Consider the following 12599-nt stretch of genomic DNA (forward strand, 5'->3'; position numbering starts at 1 on the left):
GAACACCCGGCGGGCCGGGTCCTGGGGAGGCCGGCCTCACTCCGGGGGTCCGCACACCGCTCCCGGCCGCGGGCCACCCAAACCCTGCGTCCCACACCGCGGCGGACCGGGCGCCGAGAACACGCGGGAAAGCCGTGGCCGCCTCCGAACTGCCCACCCATTGGCTAACCCCACTGTCGTTCACGGAAGCCCGCCTCCCCTGCTCGCGGGCCGTGCTCTCATTGGCTGACTATCCAGCCGTCCGCCCTTATTAGCCCGCCCCTCCGCTCTTCGGGCAGGAGTCGTGGCAACAGGCGGACAGAGGTACGCGGCCCCGCCCTCGCGCGCGCACACGAGCGCGTCAGTGTTGGGGCTGGAGGCCCCGCCCCCGCGTGCCGTGTGCAAAAACAAACAGCCGTTAGGGAGGAGGTGCCGGGGGCGGGGCCTGGCTAGAAGGGGGCGCGCGATTGGGCGGTTGCCGGGGTTCAAACCAGCAAGGCGAGCGGGGATTGGCCGGGGCGGCGCGAAGCGGGCACCGGTTATTGTCCGGGCTCCGGCGGCGGCGGCGGCGGCGGCGGCGGCGGGGGTGGTGGTGGTCTGTGCTCCGGAGCGGCGGCTCTGCGGGAGCGAGGGCGGGAGCGGCCGAGACCATGGTGAGGGCGGCGGCCTAGCGGCCAGGGTCGGCGCCGCTACCTGTTGAGGCGGCCCGGGGCGCCCGCCCGCCCGACCGCCCTGGCGCCGGCGAGCAGCGAGGGGAGCGGGCCGTGCGGCCGGCCTGCGTCCCGGGCGGGCGGCGGGCTCTCCGCTGGGCCCCCGGGCAGCGCCGCACACCTGCGTCTCTCCGCCAGCGGCCGCACGGGAGCTAAAAATACCAGCGGCTGCGAGCTGTGGGCTTGCTGCGGAGCCGCGGTCCCCCGGGGCCGGCGGGCAGTTGTCCCGCGGGCGGGAGCCCCTCCGTCCTGGGCGCTAGGGACCAGGTGTCCGGCGGCAGGTGTCCCGCGGGCGGGAGCTCCTCCGTCCCCGGAGTAAGGGGGCAAGTGTCCCACAGGCCGGAGGGCAGATGGGGGAGACGGCGAGCAGGTGTCCAGCCGACAGAGCTCCTGCATCCGGGGGACAGTGCATACCTGCACTTCGTTTGTTGAAATGGCTGCATATTTTCCCTTGCACCTCTGTACCATGTTTTATTTGTGAACGGTCAGATTTTTTTTTTTTCTGTCAGTTGATAGAAATTTGTTTAACCCTGTTAGTGTAAACTGGAAGGCCCTTTTTTTTTAATTCTCAAATATACATAACAAAATTTGCCATTTTAGCCACTCTTCCATGTCCAGTCAGTGGTATTAAGTACGTTGTTCTGCAACCAGCACTGCCAGTCATCTCCAGAACTTTCCTTTCTTCCCAGAGTGGAACTCTGTACCCATTGCACACTGACTCTTTGTTCCAGCCTCTGGCAGCCCCCCTTCTACTCTGTCCCTCTGGTTTTGACCAGATGCTCCTGTAAGATGCACTGACAGTATTTGTCCTTTGGGGTCATGTCCTTTATGGGTCCATGTCAGAGCAGGTGCCAGAACGTCCTCTTTATAGCTGAGTACTAGTCCATTGTGTACACGTACTGCATCCCCTACCTCCGCAGACACGGCTTTTTCTGTCTTTGGGCTGTTGTGAACATGCACGCACATCACATTGTTCTATTCTGTGGGGAGAGACCAAGGGTGGGATTGCTGGGTCATGTATTTCCATGTTTACATTTTTGAGAGTTTTCTTTTTTAAGGTGCTTTTTTTTCTCTCTCCCCAACAACTAATCTTCTGATTATTTCCGTGGAAATGATGTATTTTAACTGTTTTTGTTTAATCTCTTTTTGTTTAATCTCTTAAAAATACCTTATTATGAACTATTTCCAATGTAAAAATTATAGTCTTGATGGCTTGACATATTTATGTAACTTAATATATGGTGAAATAACACGTGTATATTTGAAATTGAGGAAGGAGATCATGTAGTTTTTTAAACTACCTTAAGTAAAACTGGCAAAAATTATTTTCCAAGTGTTTTTGAAATAGCATCTTCCAACTGGAGCTTTTTTTTTTTTTTTTTTTTTTTTTTTTTTTTACTTAGGCTGGAGGCAAAGCTGGAAAGGACAGTGGGAAGGCCAAGGCTAAGGCAGTATCTCGCTCCCAGAGAGCCGGGCTACAGGTAATTGATGCTCTCGTCATTCACTATTAAAATTAGTTTCTTGGGATGTTTGGGTGGCTCAGCAGTTGAGCATCTGCCCTTGGCTCAGGGCGTGATCCCGGGTCCAGGGATTGAGTTCCACATCGGGCTCCCTGAGTGGAACCTGCTTCTCTCTCTGCCTGTGTCTCTGCGCCTCTCTCTCTCTCTCTCTCTCATGAATAAGTAAATAAGTTTCTTTACTGTTGTGAGGACCATAGATGTTATATTAATTACAAAAATGTACTTGTACTCCTGGCCTTTTAATGAGATTGATTGATCAAAATGTAAATCCTGGGATCCCTGGGTGGTGCAGCGGTTTGGCGCCTGCCTTTGGCCCAGGGCGCGATCCTGGAGACCCGGGATGGAATCCCACATCGGGCTCCCGGTGCATGGAGCCTGCTTCTCCCTCTGCCTGTGTCTCTGCCTCTCTCTCTCTCTCTCTCTCTCTCTCTCTCTGTATGACTATCATAAATTTAAAAAAAAAAGTTAAAAAAAAATTTTTAAAAATGTAAATCCTAAAACAACAGTCTTTTAATTTGTATTCTAAATGAGAACAAGTCATGAAATGACCTTAAGTGAAGTCTGTGATTTTGCTTTTAAAATCTGTTACTTCTAGATTGTAAGTATTTCCTGGTTCTTTTGTAAATTGTATAATGTTAAAGTAAGTCTGCTGTGGTTTTTCTTTTGGAGAGGTATCTGTAGTGGTACGTAACTCTGAGGATGAGACAGAGTGTTGGGTAGAATAATGAACTATTCGTTAATCCTTTTAATGTCTCCCCAGTCACTTCAGTTCGAGACTCTGTGATATACTCAAAACACTATTTTATCAAACTTTATGTATTTTAGTTATTGTAGCTTTAATCCACAAACTCAAAATTTTCTGAATAAGAATTACTCCCTACATATAAGAGACCCTTTTTAAAGGAAAGTGTGAAGGCCAGACTGTAAGGTGTGGACTTTGATCCCCTTGGCAGTGGTGAGTCACTGAAAATTTTGGAGCAAGAAGATGACATAATCCAGGGGTACTAAAGGAAGGGGATGGAAGGTACACTTGATGGTAAATTCTGTGTTTAGAGCATCTTGTAGATCTCTGTGAAGATGTTGGGGGGAGTGGGAAGATAGCAGAGGCTGTTCCCATGCCACAGGTAACACAGACATGAGCCAGAGCGGGGCAGAAGCAATGGGAGCATGTGTGTGTCCCCCACGAGTGGAAGGGGAAGCACAGGGTTGAGCGGCAAGACAAAGATTTGTCTAAGACTCAGAACCAGAGAGTCAGAGGAGTTTGTGTTGTTGGAGGAACGGGTTATGATGTAATGAATTTCAAGTGAGTAACTTGAAGTTCAGAACACCCACCCGAAGATGTCCACGAGTGTAGATTTGAGCCCCCTTTCCAAGAGGGAGTGATGAAAAGAATTACACATATAAGTTCAGGTATGTAAAATTGGCAGTTCACGCCATGGATGTTTGCTATATAGAGCATGAGAAAAGAACATGAGGACCCAGGTGCACCCTGAGAAGCACAGGGTATTTGAGTCTGATAAAGAAAAGCCTGGGGATCCCTGGGTGGCTCAGCGGTTTAGCGCCTGCCTTTGGCCCAGGGCGCCATCCTGGAGACCCGGGATCGAGTCCCACATCGGGCTCCCAGCATGGAACCTGCTTCTCCCTCCTCCTGTCTCTCTCTCTCTCTCTCTCTCTCTCTCTCATAAATAAATAGATAGATAGATCGGGCTCCCAGCATGGAACCTGCTTCTCCCTCCTCCTGTGTCTGTCTGTCTCTCTCTCTCTCAGATAGATAGATAGATAGATACATAGATAAATAAATCTTTAAAAAAAAAGAAAAGCCTGAAGCCCACCCTAAGGCGGCATTAGAACTCTGTAATCTCTGTAGCCTAGGAAGAAATGGAATTGGAAGCCCTAATTTAATGTGTGAGACAAGCTGTCTGCTTGGAGGAGCTCAGGATTACTTAGTGAACGAATGTAAACAAAATACCATGCTTTTCCTCTGGAAGGATTTGATCTAGAAATGGCTAGAATGGATTTGGCAAATGGATTTGGCAGTTCAAGTTCACCACTGACTCTTGACCTTCAAGGATGTTTGGCAAAAGCCAGGTTTGGAATGCCTGGGTGGCTCAGCGGTTGAATGTCTGCCTTTGGTCTGGGGTGTTATCCTGAGTCCCTGATCAAGTCCCACATCGGGTTCCCTGCAGGGAGCCTGCTTCTCCCTCTGCCTGTGTCTCTGCCCCTCTCTGTGTCTCTCACGAATAAAATCTTAAAAAGAAAAAAAAGAAAAAAAGAAAGGGTTTCAGCATTTCCACTGAAATTTTGCCGTTGAAGGGGCGTCTGGTGGCTCAGGTGGTTAGACGCCTAACTCTGGATCTCGGCTCAAGTCATGATCCCAGGTTATGAGTTCAAGCTCTGCATCAGGCTCTAGGCTGGGTGCAGTGCCTCCTTAAACATGAATAAATAAATGAGTTAATGAATGACTCTTGCTTTTGGAAAGGAGGGGTGTAGGGATGGGGTATGGGGGGGACTGGCAGGAGTTCAGGGGCACAGCACTGGGACCTCTGGGAGCTGAGGAGATTCTTAGAACAGTGAGGGAATGGTGTTGGCTTTTCCTAACTATCAGATCCCCTCTTGAACCTGAGCAAGGAAGGGTGGCGCTGGGGTCCAAGGAAGGTGGGAGTGGAAGTCACATGAGGCTGTTCTCTGGATAGATGACCCCGACACAACTTAAGGCCCCATGGGACGAGCAGTGGATGCCACACCACGTGGTTTCTCTGCAAGTTGCCATGACACCCCGTATAGAGAATTGATTCCTAAAAGCCCGTGGTGGTTCCTGGCACTGTGCCTTTTCTCCGCTCTTCAGTAGGGTAAACGGCGTGAAGATGTGGGGTTCCTTTCCAGGACACACACAGGTCTAGGGACTGCTCTTTGCCAAATAGGTTTGACCTCTGATGCATGCAACCAAATTTACCTTCTCTCCTGCTTTCCCCTGTTGCTCCACCATGCATCATACTAGGTAGAGTGATGTCAAGACTCTTAGGTGCTTCCCATTCTGATGGTCTGTCTTTCAGTTTCCCGTGGGCCGCATCCACAGACATCTGAAGACTCGCACCACCAGCCATGGAAGGGTCGGTGCCACGGCTGCTGTGTACAGCGCTGCGATTCTGGAGTACCTCACTGCAGAGGTCGGCAAAGGGGTCTGTTGTTCATGGGGTTTGTGGGGGTCTGAGGGGCTGGAACCCGTGAGTCAGGGCTTGAAACAAAATGATACATGTACTTTAAGCTGCATCTTGCTGGTCCTAGCTGCCCAGCACTGGGGGCAGAGGAACCTTCATGTACTCACGTTTAAAGTTCAGGCTAGGGGAAAAAAAAAAAAAAGTTCAGGCTAGGGTCAGTGACCCATAGTTTAAGCGATGTGACAACAGAGTGTACAATCCTTTCAGTTCTAGAGTAGTAGTGAAGGGAGCCCTGAATAATACATATCACTGCGATGTGATCCTTGTGAGGTTAGACCAGAATCTTCATGAGTGAAGATTTGGGGTGGGGTCAGGGTTTGCCACTGTGATGGTACAGCTTTAAAGATCATAGTGATAAGGAATTTGGTAAAAGACCTTATTGGTCCTTTTGGTTCTCTGGGGGGTCGTATGCCTAAAATGCTGCATCTTGGTCAGTTTGACTTCTCAGGAAGAAAAGTTAATTCATTCTTAAGACTTGGCTGATGGATTAGCACTGCCTCCGTCCAGCCCCATTCAGGGCTCTGAAACTCCTTTAGCCACATCCCAAGCTGGGGCATTTGTTAGAGTAGCAGGTGGTGGCAGTAGTCAAGCGGGTAGACCCGGGGAAGGTTCTTCCCCAGCAGAGACATGGTTGAGACTGAGGCTGAAAGATAGTTGTTGTTGTTGTTGTTGTTTTTAAGATAGGAGTTTGATGTGTGTATTGTCACTGCTGTCATTTCGTGAACCTTGACCCCCAGACAGTGTCAAATCTGTTAGGTCCTGAGCCAGGCAGTTAGTGTGGGTGACGCAGAGCCTTTGTCCCCCTCTCTCCTGCAGCAGCTCACACCAGTGTGTGTGTTTAGTGGCGGACTTTGGAGAGGTGTACGTTTAATTCCTTCACTCGTGGGGAGGCTCTGATTGTTCCAGATACTTAAGTTTGGGGGTTTAGTCACTAGAAGTAAAGAAAACACTGGAATCTAAGGTCAGGGATAATCATTTATCACCCTTGGCTTTGCACTAGGATCACTTGGGGAGCCTTCAAAAGATGCTTGGATGAGGCCTCCCCCCACAGAACATCCAGAGTCTCTGGGGCAAATGAAGGGGGTCCTGGTGGTTTTTACAGCATGCTAGTGGCTTCTGATGCACACCAAGGCTTCCTGCCACTCTATCTCAGTGCGGCTCGTGGAGTTATTTTTGTAGGACTTCCATCAGAGGGTTTTTTTTTTTTTTTTTTTTAGGATTTATCTATTTATTTATGATAGACACAGAGAGAGAGAGAGAGAGGCAGAGACACAGGTGGAGGGAGAAGCAGGCTCCATGCCAGGAGCCCGATGTGGGACTCGATCCCGGGACTCCAGGATCGCGCCCTGGGCCAAAGGCAGGCGCCAAACCGCTGAGCCACCCAGGGATCCCTCCATCAGAGGTTTTATAATGCTTGTATAGTCCGTGGAGGCAAAAACAAATTAAAAATGAAGTTTTATGGCCAGTTGGGATTTTGAGATTCTTTTAGTTGAAATTCCCATTCTAGAATGAAGGGCTTCTAGTACATTGCCTGCAGATTATAGGGCCCAGTGATGTTAAAAACTCTGAATTAGAAAGTATTTTCATTATATTTTTAAACTTTTCCACAAGTCGTAAGAAAGAAATTCCAGCCATTAAGGACTCTGCACTTGGGGATCCCTGGGTGGCTATAAAAGGACCCAATGGAGTAATGAGATTTCTCTAAAAGCATCAGAAATGTAAGAAGGAACTGGTGTTGTTGGTTTATGTATCTGTTGTGTGTCTTGTGTACAGATGCTGCAGGAATCTTTTTATCTATAATTGCAAGTCTCTACTGATTTTCAAATGCTTTGCCCTCTGATGTGCTCTCTCACACGTACCTTGTAGGTGCTGGAGCTGGCAGGTAACGCTTCCAAGGACCTCAAGGTAAAGCGGATCACTCCGCGCCACTTGCAGCTTGCAATCCGCGGTGATGAAGAATTGGATTCTCTCATCAAGGCTACCATCGCTGGGGGTGGTGCGTATGATTACCTCTTCAGCCTCTGTCGTACTGTCCTTTCTAACGACATATTTCAGATCAGCGATCCAGCACCTGTGAAGTTGGCTAGAACACACACAGGCTTAGAGTCCATCAGTGTGGGCTCCATTACAATTAAGGCTTCTGTTGGTCCTGACCTGAATACATAGTCCTCCTTTGTAGCCACATACAGGGCTACTTTTATTTTAGCAAGCTCCTTGTCTGAATCTCATATATGATACTTACAACTTAGTGTTTAAAATATTTCTCATACGCTTTAACTCTGTTAAAAATGACCTTGAGAAACTGCTGAGGGTGAGCCCTTGAAACCCAGGGCTGAGGTCATTGAGCATTTCAGGGGGAGTGTAGGTGTGATGTGAGCTGTGGTTCGAAGTCTTTGCTGGGTCACCTTCAGAGAACCTTCTGGAAGCTGTGATGGGTCTTGCCCCCAAACCAAAAAAGCACTGTTTTGCATAGTTTTAGGGGGAGTTCCCAGACCCCAAGAGAGGGAGCCTTTCCTGGGTGTAGGTACAGTCACAGGATCAGCGTGTGAAAGGGGACGTTATGGAATTTCATTTCTGTGTGGTCGCTGTCCATGGAGACACTGGTAAGCGAGAGCCAGCGCGAAGTTGTTGATCTGTGCATTTCCTTCCAGGTGTGATCCCGCACATCCACAAGTCTCTGATTGGAAAGAAGGGACAGCAGAAAACCGCTTAGAGCATTGTTTTACCCAACCCCTTCCTCCCCGTCATTGTACTGTAACTGGGACAGAAGAAATAATGGGGATATGTGGAATTTTTAAAAGAGGCGGATGGAAAAGCATAGACAATTACTGTAGACGTGATAAGAGATATTTGTACGTTCTTAGGCTCAAAGTTTGATAAAGTACCTTTCCATGTGGCAGCACTTGTGTGTTGATTGGCTAGGTTTCTCCCGTGTGTTTTATACAAAAATGGAATTGATAAACCATTTTTTACAAAAATAATTTGTCTCAAAACTGCTCTGTTTGTGATGGGTTGGAAATATTTTGGTCATACTTTGAAATTTCTTAAATTTCCAATCAGTTATCCTATATTCACAATTTTAAAACAGATATTGGGACTATAGAGTCTCCTATTATTATGTAAATCTTAGGTGGCTCTCCATCTGCAGTATGCACTGTTATTTTACCCACAATGAAGGAAAGAAAAACTGCCAATTAAACCATGGTATGCCAGCAATTAGGAGATGCATCCCAATTCCAGAGGGATTTGAGGATGAAAATGTACATTTAGAATTGATGAAATTCTAGTGGGGATAGTGGAATTGCTTTGAATTATTTACTGAGCATTTATTATGTGGCAGGCCCTGAACTAAGTGCTTTAGTAATTGAGAAATTCTGTTACACCCATTTTTAAAGGTATGGAAACCGAGGCTCACAGAAGTTCCTGTTCTCTGGAAGCCATTTATCTCGTAGACCGGAGACTGCGGGGCTGGGATACATGCTTAGATTTGGCTGACTCCACAGCCTCCCTCTTACCTGGGATTAAAGTTAAATTTATCAGAGTTTTCTACTTTTACTTAAACTTCCAGCTTTTAGTGGTCTTTTATTGCTACAGTAACACTCAGCAATTTGTGCCATATTTTTGAAACTATTTGACTTTGTTAGTTTCTAAGTAACTTGTAAGATTTAATTAATGTACCGATTAATGGTCCATCAGAAAGTTCTATTTTTCTGCTTGGAAGTCTTCATTAAAAAAAGAAAATTTCTAAATGTTTTATAATGTAGCACTATCAAAACAAAACTCTCATTTTTAAAAACTTATTTTTATTATGGAAAATTTCAAAAATACAGAAAAATAAAGAGAATAGTATAATGAACCCCGGTGTACTCCTCCGACTTCCAGCAGTTATCCCGTGGTCAGCTGCGTTTTACCTGGATGCCCCTCGATCCCTCCTCCCAGTGGATTATTGGTTTGAATCGTGTTTGAGCATGATTTATTTTCACATCTGCATACCTGCTAAGTCTAATGCTGGGGCAATTTGGTCCATAGTCACAATCTTATTAACACAGCATTTGATAGATCAGGTCTCCTCAGTATTCAGATTTTCCTATCAGCTGTTTACCGTTGGTTTGTTTGAATCAAGATCCAGACATGTTCTGTATCTTTTTTTTTTCTTTTAAGTCCTCCCTGCCCAGTGTGGGGCTGAAACTCACAACCCTGAGATTGAGAGTCGAGCACTCCCGCAACCCCACCAGCGGGCGTCCCAGCATGTTTTGTATCTTATGTTTTGTTGATGCCTCTTGTCCCTTTTTAATGTATAAGCTTCTCTTCCCTGTTTGTTTTTCTTATTTAATTTTTGAAGAAACTGTTGTTTTCCCTACAGATTTTACTAAATACACCCAAATGATATTTAGATGTTCTTCTGTCCCCTGAATTTCCTATATGTGGACGGATCTAGAGGGGTTGGTTTTTGCTGCATTTTGCTTTGTCACAAAAATAATTTATAGGTGACACTGTGTAGCTCCCGTCGGACCACATCAGGGGCACCTAAATGGCTGCATGAACACATATGGGTCAGGTGTGCCAGCCCAGTCCGTGCACCCTGCAGACACCGCTGCTTGTCCCCAGGAGTCCTGGACACTCTAAACCATCCCTACCCAGTCGCAGGTTTGTATTGGGGATCAGATAGGGGACCCTCTTGTGTTCCTTCTACATCTGGAATTCTGTACATTGCTTTTATTCTCTTTGATTTACAAGGCGGGATAAGAAGATTTCAAATTCTAAAAAAAAAAAAAAAAGAAAATTTCAAATTCTGATCGAATCATCTCAGCACATACTTTGAAGTTTCTACATTGAGAGGGCCAGCAGTTAGATCTGTGTAAAGTCTTAGTCGTTTTTAGAAGGCCAAGTAGCAACAGAAAAGAAGGCAAAATCATCAACAGAGAGTAATAGGGTCTTTTCCTAGAGTTTTCTAGAGAATTGCTTTAGATACCAGCTGCTTTTCCTTTTTTTTTTTTTTTTTTTTTTTTTAAGATTGTATTCATTTGAGAGCAAGCATGAGCAGGGGGACGGGCAGAGGGAGAGGGAGAAGCAGACTTGCCCCTGAGCAGGGACCCTGGGATCATGACCTGAGCTGAAGAGGGGAGATGCTTCACCAACTGAGCCACCCAGGCGTCCCAAAAGCTTTTCTTTAAAAAGGGAGTTTTAGGGCAGCCCTGGTGGCTCAGCGGTTTAGCACCGCCTGCAGTCCGGGGTGTGATCCTGGAGATCCGGGATTGAGTCCCATGTCGGGTTCCCTGCATGGAGCCTGCTTCTCCCTCAGCCTGTGTCTCTGCCTCTCTCTCTCTCTTTCTCTCTCTCTGTCTCAATAAATAAATAAAATCTTTAAAAAAAATAAAAATAAAAAGGGAGTTTTATATTAAAAAAATAAAAGACCTTCAAGGCATCTGGAGGGCTCAATGGGTTGAGTGTTTGACTCTTGAATTCAGCTCAGGCATGATCTCAGGGTTGTGGGATTTTGCTCTGCATCGGGCTCTCTGCACAGTGTGGAGTCTGCTTCTCCCTTTCTCTGTGCCCCCTTCCCTTTCCCTACTGCTCTAAAAATAAATAATAATTTAAAAATTTTTAAAAGACCCACTCTAGCATCTAAAGTTTTTTAACTTATAAAGTTTTATAAACTAGATTTATGTACAGTGTGGGGGCACAGTGTGGGTGGAGGGAAAGAAACAAGCAGACTCTTCAGGGCTCAATCCCACAACTGAGATCACGACTTAGACTCACATGCTCAACTGACTGTGCCACCCAGGTACCCTATAATATGTAAACTTTTAAAACCTACTTCGACACCTGTATTTTACACAGTACAGCCCATATGCATGCTGTAACACCTGAAGAGGATTTCTAGAAGAGGATTTCTATAAGAAATGAGAGGTAGAAGGTGAGTTTTATTTATGTCCTGAGGAGGAAGAGCATTTATATGGGGCCTTACGTGGCCTGAAGAGTATCTGATCTGAAGTGGAAATGAGAAACATCCTACTACTGGCTTTGGTGCCGATTATGGAATTTATCGTGATCCTTTTTTATTGAGGTAGAACTGGTAGACAACATACTAGCTTCAGATGCACAGCATGATGACTCCATATTTGTATATATTGTGACATCACCACAATTAAATGCAGTCACCACACAGTATTGTTCTTTTTTTTTTTTTTTTTTTACTTTTTAAAACCAGAACGTTTATTTTGACTAATCGTTGAAATCCTTAAGATGAACTGGATGCTGCAACAGCTGCCCTCTTGGGCTTAGGTGTCGTTCCTTCACGGAATCCATGCCTGAATCTGCGGTATACAATTTTTAGGTGCCTCATTCGACCGGTCCCAGTGGTATTCCGTCTTTTAGCCTTGGCACTCCAGTTATACTTTCTCTTCCGCTTGGCAGGGTAGCCACACTTGCCGCAGGTGGACTTCTGAAGGTGGTAGGCCTTAGAGCCACAGCGGCGGCACAACGTGTGCGTCTTATTGCGACGCTTTCCGAACGATGACGTCCCCTTCGTCATCTTGTTTCCGCGGCAGACCCCAAAGAGCCACAGTATTGTTCTCAAGCTGTCATGCGATGCATGACGTTGCCAAACCTTACTCATAAGTGGAAGTTTGCACTTTTCAGCCTCCTGCACCCACCCTGCCCACTCCCTACCTCTGGCAACCACCAGTCTCTCTGTGAGCTTCATTTTTGGTTTTACACATTGCCTTTTGTTTTTAAGATTTGATTTTTGTGTAACCTCTACACCTCATGTGGGACGTGAACTCACGACCTGAAATCAAGAGTTGGACTCTCAACAGACTGAGCCAGCTGGGAACCCCATGTTTTTGTTTTTTGTTTTTTTTTTCAAATTATTTGTTCAGCTTTATTTGGACTTGAGAATCATGACATTGATGCTTCAAGAAGTTCCCCCAAATAATATAACTTTTTTATCAAGAAATACAGGGGATCCCTGGGTGGCATAGCGGTTTAGCGCCTGCCTTTGGCCCAGGGCAGGATCCTGGAGACCAGGGATCGAGTCCCACATCGGGCTCCCTGTATGGAGCCTGCTTCTCCCTCTGCCTGTGTCTCTGCCTCTCTCTCTCTCTATCATGAATAAATAAAACATTTTTAAAAAAACAACAAAAAACAAACAAGAAATACAACTAATCGGG

The 12599-nt window shown here is 46.5% G+C and overlaps 1 protein-coding gene and 1 pseudogene across 4 annotated transcripts; one reads left to right on the forward strand and one right to left on the reverse strand.

Moving 5' to 3' along the window:
• The first annotated feature begins 507 nt into the window (after positions 1 to 507).
• H2AZ2 (H2A.Z variant histone 2) lies at positions 508 to 10236 on the forward strand. 4 transcript variants are annotated; one of them, XM_038559536.1, is made up of 5 exons: positions 508 to 632; positions 2093 to 2170; positions 5263 to 5376; positions 7294 to 7423; positions 8823 to 9315. In XM_038559536.1, exons 1-5 carry the CDS (start codon positions 630 to 632, stop codon positions 9050 to 9052), a joined length of 555 nt encoding a protein of 184 aa, XP_038415464.1. In that variant the 5' UTR covers positions 508 to 629; the 3' UTR covers positions 9053 to 9315. The 4 variants fall into 4 exon arrangements, with proteins under 4 accessions (XP_038415464.1, XP_038415466.1, XP_038415465.1 ...); XM_038559538.1 differs by lacking the exon at positions 8823 to 9315 and adding an exon at positions 8079 to 8408; XM_038559537.1 differs by lacking the exon at positions 5263 to 5376 and having other exon boundaries at positions 8823 to 10236.
• On the reverse strand, positions 11627 to 11974 carry LOC612507 (60S ribosomal protein L37 pseudogene; annotated as a pseudogene).

The sequence above is a fragment of the Canis lupus genome, chromosome 16, assembly GCF_011100685.1.
Source record: "Canis lupus familiaris isolate Mischka breed German Shepherd chromosome 16, alternate assembly UU_Cfam_GSD_1.0, whole genome shotgun sequence".
NCBI classification, from domain to species: domain Eukaryota; kingdom Metazoa; phylum Chordata; class Mammalia; order Carnivora; family Canidae; genus Canis; species Canis lupus.